At 47.1% G+C, this 12,259-nt stretch overlaps 1 protein-coding gene across 4 annotated transcripts in view; it reads left to right on the top strand.

Moving 5' to 3' along the window:
• The window catches only part of COBL (cordon-bleu WH2 repeat protein), a 286,445-nt gene that overhangs the window by 150,129 nt on the left and 124,057 nt on the right, over nt 1-12,259 (top strand). For all 4 annotated transcript variants that reach the window (XM_078059943.1, XM_078059941.1, XM_078059942.1 and 1 more), the window contains one exon: nt 5,736-5,918. In XM_078059943.1, coding sequence (XP_077916069.1) covers nt 5,736-5,918 — 183 coding nt within the window. The remainder of the gene's footprint in view (nt 1-5,735; nt 5,919-12,259) is intronic.

Raw genomic sequence — 12,259 nt, 5'->3', positions numbered from 1 at the left:
GAAGGAAGGTAAGGAAGGTAAGAGTTAACGCACACATATCTGTGGGCTTGTCATCTATGGCTTTGATTATGTTGAGGTACGTTTCCTTTGTACCCACTTCGTTGAGAGTTTTTATCATAAATCGAAGTTGACTTTTATCAGATGCCTTTTCTGGATCTACTGAGATGATCATATGACTTATATCCTTCATCTTGTTGATCTGGTAGTATCACATTGACTGATTTGCCAATGTCGAAGCATTCTTGCATCCCTGGAGTACCTCCCACCTGATCTTGGTGTGTGATCCTGTTAATGTATTGTTGAATTCAGTTTGCTAACGTTTTGTTGAGGATTTTTGCATATGTGCTCATCATACTCAATGGTGAAAAGCTGAAATTCTTTCCTCTAAGGTCAGGAACAAGACAAGGGTGTCCCCTCTCCACTTTTATTCAACACAGTACTGGAAGCCTTGGCCATTGCAATTTAGCAAGAAAGAGAAAGAAAAAGCATCCAAATTGGAAAGGAAGAAGTAAAACTGTCACTATTTGCAGATAACATGACATATATAGAAAACCCTAAAGATGCCATCAAAAAACTGTAAGGACTAATAAATTCAGTAAGGTTGCAGTATATGAAATTAATATATAGAAATTGGTAGCATTTCTAAACACTAATAAAAACCTATCAAGGGGACGCCTGGGTGGCTCAGTTGGTTAAGTGACTGCCTTCGGCTCAGGTCGTAATCCTGGAGTCCTGGGATCGGGTCCCGCATCGGGCTCCCTGCTCAGCAGGGAGTCTGCTTTTCCCTCTGACCCTCCCCCCTCTCGTGTGCTCTCTCTCTGTCTCATTCTTTCTCTCAAATAAATAAATAAAATCTTTTTTAAAAACCTATCAAGAGAAATTAAGAAAACAATCCCATTTACAATTGCATCAAAAAAAAAAAGTGAGGAATACCTTTAACCAAGGAGATGATAGACCTACATGCTGAAAGTTATAAGACATTAATAAAAGAAGTTGAAGAAGACACAAATAAAGGGAAAGATATTCCATGCTCATGGATTTCAAGAATCAATATTGTTAAAATGTCCATACTACTCAAAGCAATCTACAGATTCAATGCAATCTCTATCTAAAGATTCTAATCACATTTTTCAAAGAAATAGAACAAATAATCATAAAATTTGTAGAGAACCAGAAAAGACCCTAAACACCCAGAGCAACCTTGAGAAAGAAGAACAAAGCTGGAGGTACCACGGTCTTTGATTTCAAACTGTATTACAAAGTCATAGTAATTAGTACAGTATAATATTGGCATAAAAACAGATACATAGACCCATGACACAGAATAAGGAGCCCAGAAATAAACCCATGCATGCGTGGTCAATTAATTTATGACAGGGGAGCCAGGGATGTACCGTGGGGAAAGGATGGTCTCTTCGATAAATGGTGTTGGGAAAACTGCAACACTATCTTACACCATTACACAAAAATTAACTCAAAATGGATTAAAGACTTGAATGTAAGACCTGAAACCATAAAGTTCCTAGAAGTACCACAGCAGTAAGCTCCTTGACGTCGGTCTTGATGATGATTTTTCGAATCTGACACCAAAAGCAAAAATAAACAAGTGGGACTACATCATACTGGAATGCTTCTGCACAACAAAGGAATCCTCAACAAAATGAAAGGTAATCTACTGAATGGGAGAAGATATAAGAAGTGTATACACACACACACACACACACATATATATATATTTTACATATGCATGGTAGAATATTATTCAGCCATAAAAAAGAATGAGATCTTGCCACTTGTGACAAAATGGATGGATCTTGAGGGCATTATGCTAAGTGCAATAAGTCAGAGAAAGACAAATACTGTATGATCTCTCTTATACGTGGAATCTAAAAAAAAAAAAAGCTTGTGGTTGCCAGAGGTGGAGGGTGGGGAGGGTGGAGAAATGGATGAAGGGAGTCAAAAGGTAAAAAGGAAAAAAAAAAAAACATTGAACCACAGATATCCTCTGGGCAGCCAAAATGTTTTGAATATTTTGGCTGCCCATGGTTGAAGGTTGGGAAGCATAACTGAATAGCAGAATTCTTGAGCAGTGCTGTTGGACCCCTGTCTAGTGGACCCTGAGATTTGCCTGCCTGTGAGTGGGAACGGTGGGGTGTTAGGAGAGATCTGTGTGGCCCAGATAGGGCAGATTTGGACTAAATAAACCTGTTGTGTCAAAATTTAGTGGTGTTCCAGCGACACAGATAATGGATCGTGAGAAGCCCGCTGTCTGGGGTAACAGACACCACAGCTTATGGGGGGCCTGGGATGGGGTGTGCTCTGGGCTTCTGGCTTTCTCTGAGACCATCTTACTCGGCCCTCATGAGGCCATTCTTCCCAAAAATACGTATCAGAGAAGAAGGAAACCACCTCTAATGTGACAGAAATATGCTAGGTGTTGACAACAATTTGAAGTCAATGGAATTTCCCTATTGTAAAGATGGGGATCTTTGTGTATGCGTGGGGGGCGCTCTATCAGGAGAATGGTGTTCCGTGCCTCACCACGATGTCAGAGCGCTCTTAATGGCAACAGGATTATAGGATTAAAGCCTGAAATCAATACACAATGGCTGACCTGTAAAGTACTTTTAGGGAGTCTTCTGCACAGAGCTTCCACAAAACGCTCAGGGCGTTGAGAGGACAGAGGTGAATTCATAGCAGTGTTGAGTGATCAGTCAGGCACACATAGTTGTGGTGAGGACTGAGGACAAGAGGAATTGAAGTTCTGAGTCTAGACAGGGCGGAGTGAACAGAGCAGTTAGAAGCAAGGTTGTGAAATGCATCGTCCAGAATGTCGTGTTTGCGGGATGCCAAACGGGGCCATGCCTGCTCGAGATAACCATGCAGGCATGGTGTCTAGTTCTCATCGTATTTCACAAGCTTCAAGAAACCTCCAGAACGCGTGCCCTGGGGGTGTCCGAGCCAGCCAGCCAGCCATCCCCTGAAACACCGCCACAGCTCCAGACTTCAGGACGCTCCTCTGCTTTGCTTCATTGACGTCATTTTATCATGTGCACCTTGTATTGTTAAGTAGATGCAAGTTCTGTCTCCTTGGGGCCTCACGGTTGCTATGAGGTAGATGTAAGGCAGGGGACGGCATTTCAGAGTTCGTTCTGCATTGGCTTATTTGCTCGGTAAGGAGTCCGATGTCTGCAGATGCAAGGGCTGGGAGAAACATTTATACTTTTTCTTTACATTTTGCCATGGGAGCCAAAATAGGCATCAACAGGTTATCTGGCTGTTGAGCTGTTTCCTGTAGGTCCCCCACCTGATTCCTATGGAATGCTGCACTTGATGAACAAGGCACTGGATTCCTCTGGTGCTCGGCATCCCACGACAAAGCATGAACCGGCATTCAAAGCAACCTCCAGAGATTGGTGTTTGCTTTGCCTTTAATATTTATGGACAAGAAAATCTGAGTCTCAAAAATGCTCTCTGGGAACTGAACGATAGTACATTTGGCAGAACAGAATAGGATTGGAGGCTGAGCGCAGGTAATACTGGGCTGCTGCTGAATGTGATGGGTTTCCTTTTTTTTTTTTTTTAATTTTTATTTTTTAAGTAAGCTCCATGCCCAGCGTGGGGCTTGAACTCACGACCTTGAGATCAAGGGTCACATGCTCCACCGACTGAGCCAGCCAGACGCCCCGCTACATATTTATTTTAAATACAGAGAGCCCATCGTTCATACGAAAGCTTCCCCGCAAGCTCCTTTTGTCAAACATGAGAGCAGAGTTGTCCAGAGGCTCTCATCCCCCCAGTCATTCATTCCTGCAAATGTTGGCTCTGGGGCCTTCGACACGCCGGGAATTGTTAGGAGCTGCGGAAACAGGAAGTAATCGCTGTCCCCATGGGTCCCACATGATAAGCAGGGAGACGATAAATAAATGTATAATAACCATAATAGCGAGCACGTGCTGGATGTTCACTTTGTGCTAAGAACCTCCTAAAGTCCTCTCACGTGTAGCAGCTCATGTGATCACTTCGTGAGGTAGGTACAGGTAAGTGGTGGCAGAGAAGAACCAAGGAGTGTGTCCAAGTTCATGTGGCCTGTAAAGGGCAAAGGCAGGAGTCGAACCCGGATGGCATATCTCCGCCATACGCGGGCTGACTTCCTGGCTGCACCGGCCTCGGGGTGGAATACGCCCTGGGCACCGGGTGCTGGGGAGGAATACTGGTCAGGACAGGGGAGAAGAGGCTCCTAGGCAGAGTGTGGCTTCCATTTTGTTTTGCTTTGTTTTTTTTTCTTTTCTCTTCTCTCTCTCTCTCTTTTTTTTTAAGTAGGTTCCATGCCCAGCGTGGAGCCCAATGCAGGGCTTGAACTCACGCCCCTGAGATCAAGACCTGAGCCGAGATCGAGAGACAGACAGTCAACTGACTGAGCCACCCAAACGCCCCACCATTTTGTTTTTAATTTGAAATTGGAGTGTTGGTTCTCTAAACCCTCTTTCTGCACTAACACTTACGTGATTCGATTGAGCAGACCCTGAGGTGGGGGGAAGACTGAAAACCGATGTGCCCTTTAGCCTGCCAGCGCCCCAAACCCCACATCCAGTAGGAGAAATTGCTCTGTGGAAACAGCTCATTCGAGTGTTGGCTTGCATTTATTTTTGGCATATTAGATACTGAGCACGTGGTATGGCATTCACGGTCACTGGTCTTCACGGCCGCCATTTATATCATATATCCATTTGTTCGTAACTTTTGAAGGTTCAAAGAAACCCAAGCCCATTCTTGGCAGCAAGTGGGCTACTTCTCAAGATGGCAGACCGTGTTAGAAAGTGGGGTTGGGGGGGGACAGTAAAGTAACCGCCAAACGGAGAAGGCCCTTCGAGACAGGGAAACAGAGCAGGCGACTCCATGCAGTTTACACAGAACTTTATTCAGGGCAACTTACTGATGGGGGATCGGGTGGAGAATGATCCAGTAGCCCTGCAGTTACTCTCTGCGAAGTCCAGACATCAGGCTGCGGATTTTATAGAGCGAGCGACGCTGGGGCACCGCAGCGGGATCAGAGGGTTCACACGCACCTCAAAGGGTTTGCAGGTGCCTACTTGGCAGCTACCCCTCTAGTAAGCTCTTGGGCCCCACCTGAGCACCAGGAAGGAGAGAGACTGTTATCTCTAGCAGATTCATGGGAGGCCAAAGCCAGCCTCCCCCATCCCAGCCTGGGCAGGTGATCCTAAGTTGTGTATGTCCGTCCCCAAAGTGCCCGGAACAGGTAGCCTTGAGAGAGGTCACCGAGTGGCCAGAAGTGCAGTCAGTGTCCTTAGCACCCCTAAAGACCGTCTTCTTGTCCACAGCAATGTGCTTCTTGACTCTTCCTTCCGCTTTTCAGCGCCTAAGACCTCGTTCTGATGATAGGCTAACGTTTCAAGGAGGCTCGGTTCACACACCGCAGTGTGGTCGGGAGTATTAACTGATTCTAGCTGGTACGTGGAGTTAAAGGTTGCAAGCATCCTCCGTTTCCTTCATGACGACGCAAATAAACCGTGCAGCAGGAATCTGTCACGCGGCGTCTTATGCTGTAAGGCAAAGTGAGAATACGGGTTTTGCTCGGGGCATTCGAGCCCGTCAGTGGAAATGATATTGGAGGCTTGCATGGGCGGTTTGGCACTGTGTTCATGCTGGAGCATCCTCCCGAGAGAAGTCATCTCACACTGATGAGATCTTCTGTCTGTCTCTCCCCTTTGCAGGGCTGCCTGACAACGCCCAACTCCCCGTCTGTGAATTCCCGTTCCCTTACGTTGGGTCCATCCCTCTCACTCAGCAACATCTCAGGGGTGTCTGTGAAGTCGGACCTGAAGAAGCGGCGGGCACCCCCTCCTCCGACCCTGCCAGGCACGGGGCCACCAGCGCAGGACAAGGCCTCGGAAAAGGTAGGCAGAGGGCAGCTCTCGGGACCAGCACATCCAGTAGATGGACCAGTGAGTTCTCTAGAAGTTCCCTGCGTGCCCTACGATCCTTCAAATCTGTGGCTTTAGCAGGGAGAGTGTTCGGGCCAATATTTAAGCTTTATGTAGAAGTAAAGGTGAGATGCCATGCTACTTCAGTTATGGGAGGTCGGAAACTTTTTGTGCTTTTAATCATTAGAGGTCTGTGCTTGCTGATTAGCATTTGTTCTACCTCTAGCGTTGAAATTTTGGGCATCGTCACCAATGCTTCGTGAGAAAATTGCATGGGTCAGGGCACTGGAAGAATCTGGAGTCTGTACGGAATAGGGACGATAGGTGATATTAATATAAGATGCCCCAAATAAGTTAGAGTCACAAGATAGCGGGGAGTAAGTCACTTTCGGTGTGATATGGCATTTGCGGAGACCACGTATGTACGAAGTGTGCATGTTAAGTTTATCTTCAGAGCAACTTAATCCCTTTGCAAGAGGTTGTCATTATGTGTGGCTGGGAAAGAGCCTCTGTCCCCAGCAGCTGGGGTCTCGACTGGGCTTCTTTCCTGCCACGTTTCTGCAAGTGCCACCTTGCAGCGCTGTTGGAAATCCCCAAACCTCCCTTCCCGGGGGCCAGGCTGCTCCTTGGCCATGGCTCCTCTTCTCGGGGCTTGGAGTGGGACACCGTAAAACTGGGAAGTATGGTTTATATTCTCCAAATGCATCGTTCCTCATTTGGGTGGGCAGTGGCAGGGACAGCCCCCGGGGTGGCCAGGATGGGAGCGGGCTTTTGAATCCTAGATAAGATGAGTTCCCCAAGGCAGACCAGCTCCATCCGTATTCTCAGACACGGGGTCAACCTGCAGAGTCAGCGAGGATGCATTGTTCTTCATGAAGCTCAGAGGTTTCCCAGTGACGGGCGCCCCAGGTTCCTGGCAGAGGCGGGGGCGGGGACACCCCAGCACGAACAGGAACTTTATAAAACACACATTTATTCTCCCATAGGGGCTTAATTTCCTTTCCTTCTGCGTTGGTGTCCCTTGGCCTGTCCCTGCTTTATATAGGCCGAGTGCTTCACATTCCTGCTAGTCTTGGTTGGAACCCTTTTTTGCTAATTCCATAAAATGGCTTTTCTTTAAAATAAACTAGAAACTAAGTCTGTGCCTCCCAGGTGGGAGGCTTGGCCCGGGGTCGTGGTTAGAAGTTATCTGAGGGGGTCTCTGAAGCCGCAGACTTGTCACTTAGTTTCCTTTTTATCCTGGTTGTCTGTCTGTCCATCAGTCTTTTTTTTTAAAGACTCATTTATTTTAAGAGAGCAAGTGAGCATGTAAGCAGTGGGGAGGGGCAGAGGGAGAGGGAGAGAGAGTCCCAAGCAGATTCCACGCTGAGCACAGAACCCAACGTGGGGCTCGATCTCATGACCCGGAGACCATGACCTGAGTCAAAACCGAGTCGGATGCTCAATCACTGTGCCACCGAGGGGCTCCCCGTCTGTCCGTCAGTCCTAATCTTAACAAATCTTCCTCTCTCCCTCCAGGGGTGATCTTCATCCCCAGAGACTCCCCTCCCCCCCCATTCCCATCTACAGACCTTTCTGGCCACGCCCCAGCAATCTGTTGGAAAAGCCTAATACACGACATATTTTAAAAGAAAGTATTTTGAGTTTTGGGCTTCCTAAGCATTTTCTAATGCCACGAAGTTGTTTTGAGGTCTCCATGATATCTTAGCTATCTTCTGATGTGAAGAACTTTAGGCGCAAACGGCACCTCATTTGGTGGTACGCTTGCATGGTTAAAGGGTGTAAATCAAACACGGTGACTTCTGGTGGGTGTGTGCGTGTGCCTCTTTATTTTGCTGGGGTTTAGAGTCTGAACTTCTTCGTAACCCGCAGATCATATTTCTAGCATTTAGCACTTTTCAACCAGTCCCCTCTGGGGACGTCTTTTTGCTTTCGATTGGGAGGGATATTTCTTTCTCAGTGAAAATCACGAATTCCAGGATCATGATCACTTACAGGTTTTTTTTTTTCCAATGAGAATCGCGTTTCCCTAATGTTATAGCATGTAGATGCTAAGCCAAATCAGCATTTTAAAACCGTCTTCCATCCAGAGAAGATGTGGTGTTTTTCAGATTTTAACGTACTTCTCCAGAGTGGATAAAGTCTGCTGGAATAGGAAAATGTATAGTAAGTAGAGAATCGGGAATTCTGAATGAAAAGTAAACAGTTCTCTATACCCTGAATAATGAACAGAGTTCCCTGTGAGGCAGTAAAAGCTTTTTACTGAAATCTATTTTATTTGGCACAGAATGAGTGGAGAAATTGGCTCACAGAAACCCTCTCCTTTTTTCAGCATATGAGTGGCATATGGATTAGATTTAAGCATTTGTTAGGACCATTTTTTTTTCCTTTTTAAATGAAAGGTATTTTGTTATTTACTAATTTCTGGGAAAGGAACCCAAAAATGTATTGTTGTCATTGTTGGGGAAAAACGTCAATTCCTTCTTCATGAACTTCCTTCCATATAAAGATAAGATGTTTGTTTGGAAAGCCTTATTTATATGCAACTGTTGCTAACACCAATATCCTGAATGAAAAGGAAAGGCTTATTTTCAAGGACATGACTAGTTTTGGAAAAGGAAAACGCGTCTATTTTCTTATTTTAGAGGATTTTTTCTTATCATCTGGTCTGAAAAATTTGGTGTTTCTGTATTCAGGTCTTAGAGTGGGAATATTTTCAGCCGCGTCCCGGCTCATCGGAAACATTTTCAAAAACGCGGTCTTTGTATGCGTGTTTGTTACCTGATGATAGACTCACAACATGATCATCAGTATTGGTAATTTCTAAAAGTACTTTCCGTAGAGCGGTTCCCAGAGGTGTTGGGGCCAGTGGAAAAGAAATTAACAGTGTCCCCGGGCAAGCCTGTTAGCAGAGAAATTGGCAAGATGGGTAAAGAAACATGTTATCTTTCCACCTATCCTTCCAGAAGTGGCCAGACCAAGGTGTTCCCCTTTCCCAGTACCTTGAACGTAGTTTTAATCAAGTGGAACGTTCAGACAGGAATGATATATATGTGAGGGCACCATATGCTAAGTCAGTATTTTTCAGACTTAAGTGAGCATCAGAATCACCCCCAAAGGGCTTGTTAAAACACATTTTACTTGGCTCCACCCTGAGAGTTTCTGATTCAGGAGATCTGGGGCAGGGCCTGAGAATTGGCATTCCAGCAAGTTCCCAGGCAAACCCCACTTTGAGAACCACCATACCACAGACTGCCACTGCCCTGATCCGCCCACGCAGATTTGGAACTAACAAATGTGAGAGAGAGCCGCTCGGTGTGAATATTCTTAACAGATCCGGAGAGAGTCTTCGGCAGGACAGTTACCTAGAAAGGAATGAATCTGCACTATGTAATAATATTTGGGCACAGGTCGCCATGGTGTTAGCTGGGGCCTGACGTTGGATGTTAAGATGAATAAATAGCTCCACTCACTCTCTGGTCCTCAGTTTTCCTCCTCTGCAGAATGGGAAGACTAAAAGCAGCCTCCCCAGGTGCATGATGTAGAGGTCAGAGCAGGGGCCCTGGAGCGGCCACCTGGGTCCAGATCCCAGCGCTGTCACTCCTGGTAGTCCTTGGTGAGTCCCTCCACTCGCACCCCTCCTTCCCCGAGGTGCACAAACCGCATAACCAGGTGGCGTGAGAGCCAGGCATCAGGGGATGCGGGAGCCTGAGGCAGGGAGGGCTGGGTGGTGGGGGCAAAGGCTCCTGCATGAACCAAGTTGCAGACTAAATCTAAAACTCAAACTCTCCATTGCTATAAACATCAGGGGCAGTGCAAAAAGTTGCCACACCCCGGGGGCAGGTTCATCCCGTTAAATGATGCCACACACCCCCTTGGTGGCATTTTTGCCCATCAGTCACAGACTGAACACCCCGTTCACTAGTCCACACTGTCAGAGATTATCAGGGGACAATTGCTCATCCCTTTTATGCCTTTGGAGCCTCTCTCTGAGAAGAACGAGAACAGAATCCTGTGCAGTAATCCGTTAGGTGACTCAGTTTACCTATTCAGGATCAAAGCAATCCCGCATAAATCACACTTGCTGTCTTCTGCCTCTGTACAACACTTTGCTGGCTGCAGAGAGGCTTCTTTCGCTTTTCTGTCAATTGATTAAAAATAACTTGTGGGACTTTACTAGAAAATGCTGTGTTGTCTAACTTGAGTTATCATTTCCCACAAATCCGGAATGAACAGCTCTTCACTATTTTTTCAGTCGGCACTCGGTTCTTCTACGCCTGCTGTTGTGCCCATAACAACTATAAATCCTTTTTTATTGTGAGTAAAAGTCATTCAGAAAGTGTTTCAGCCATCCAGGCTTTCTTTTGTCCTACAGTATTTGAATTATTGCATTCATTGCAGAGAGCGTTCAACACCATAAAATTCCAACATGACAAGCGCGCTTGTACATGATCTCAAGTTTGTTGCATCAGGACTAAAATAACTGGTTGTATTGGCCATTAAAATGAGAGATGGGGGGGTTGGTGTTATGATCAGTTATTGGTCTTACCCAAAATAGATTTTTCCATGAAACATTGCTTATGTATTTGATAAATATATGTTGAACAGCTGCTATTTGCAAGCCCCGTGCTTACGAGCAAGAATTGGTATTCATTCCTCGAATATCTCAGTGCGATGTACACATAAACACACAGCGTTTTGTACTGTGTAAATAATTAGGGTAATCTGCACGTGTTAGAAATTAGGGGAAGTATTCCCACTTGAGGTTCCATTTCTGGAAACATCATGAGAATCAGGTGATTAGAATATTACAAGAAATCGTAAAACTTTGCTGAGTGCACCCCCAATGAAAAGTTTCATCCAGAACTGAAGTATGCATTTGACGGTTTCTGTGACGGCGTATCGCCTTGTTCTGCCATGTTCCCAACCTCGCTCTTCATCCCAATCCACAGCAGAGAGAAGGCTCCAGCGAAGGAGTCCCCACTGAGCAGGGCCACAGACCAGGGTGGGCTCCAAATGCCTTCTCCTCCCTGCTGTTACGACTGACGGTTGTTGCTTATGGAATTGATCATCCGCTAGGATGTCAGGGTGAATGGGATCCCTATTCCCACAGAGCCATGGCCACGGTCCTTCTCCTGGGGTGAAGTCTCCTTTAAGTTCTCTGTGTCCTGCCTCATGGTGGTTGTTAATTTGTTTCTGGCAAAGTGGATGATGCTTGGAGACTTTTAAAAAATTATTCTTCAATTATTCTTCAGGGGCGCCTGGGTAGCTCAGTAGGTTAAACATCTGCCTTCGGCTCAGGTCATGATCCCAGGGTCCTGGGATCGAGTCCTGCATCGGGCTCCCTGCTCGGTGGGGAGTCTGCTTCTCCCTCTGCCCCTCCCCCCGCTCATGCTCATGCTCTCTCTCTCTCTTTCTCTCTCAAATAAACAAATAAATCTTTTTAAAAAGTTATTCTTCATAGTAATCAAAGACCTTCGATGACCTCCAGGGCGTGGGTGGGGCTCACATGAACCTGGCTCGTCCCTTTGGCTTCCCGGAGCGCTGTGCTGACCAGGCAGGATTTGAAGGTCAGTTCAGGAGAGAAGAGTGGTCCCTTCAATATGCCTGCGTGCCAGGGACCTGGGAGGGGAAGAGGCCCCACCTGGACTGACCCCCTGTGTGACATGGGGAGGGGAGGTCTGCAGACTCACCCCTCTCTCTCATGCACCTCCACCTGTCAGCGAGGACTGATCCCGAAGCCAGCCACCTCCCCCCACGCCCACCTTAGCCCCCGGTGCAGGCACTCCTGCCCTGGGATGACCCCATTGCAGTGGCCTCGTCCTCGGTCCCTGCTGCTGCCCCTGCCCCTCTGTCTGCACACTCCTTCTATACCCCTGCTAGAGCTACACTTGCGACAACAAAAGTGGGGGCCTGTCTCCCCTTTGCATGCCCTGGAGAGTAATCCGCCCTCTCACCTCGGCCTGCAGGCCTCCACGCTCTGGGCCCAGCACCTCTGCCCATGCCCTCACCCCCCTGCCCAAAGAGGCCTTTACCTTGTCCTGTCCACGGGGCCTGTCACCTTCTTCCCTCACCCACACCCCGCTTGGAGGTCACTTCCCCAGCAAGGCCTCGTCGACCGTCCACCCTCTGGTCACAGTCCGTGCCGTCTCCCGTTCTGTCCCGTTTCTCTTCCAGCTTCTAACACGTAAGCCCAGAGGCAAGGGACTTCGTCTCTGGACTCACTGACGTGTCTCAGGGTCTAACACTGTGCCACCACATCGGTAAACGTGTGTGTTAATTCACTTCATGCATACGTGATTCATCTATCAGGC

Source organism: Halichoerus grypus, chromosome 12, assembly GCF_964656455.1.
Source record: "Halichoerus grypus chromosome 12, mHalGry1.hap1.1, whole genome shotgun sequence".
Taxonomy (NCBI): domain Eukaryota; kingdom Metazoa; phylum Chordata; class Mammalia; order Carnivora; family Phocidae; genus Halichoerus; species Halichoerus grypus.
Note: the sequence above shows the minus strand (reverse complement) of the source record. Positions and strands in the feature narration are given on the sequence as shown.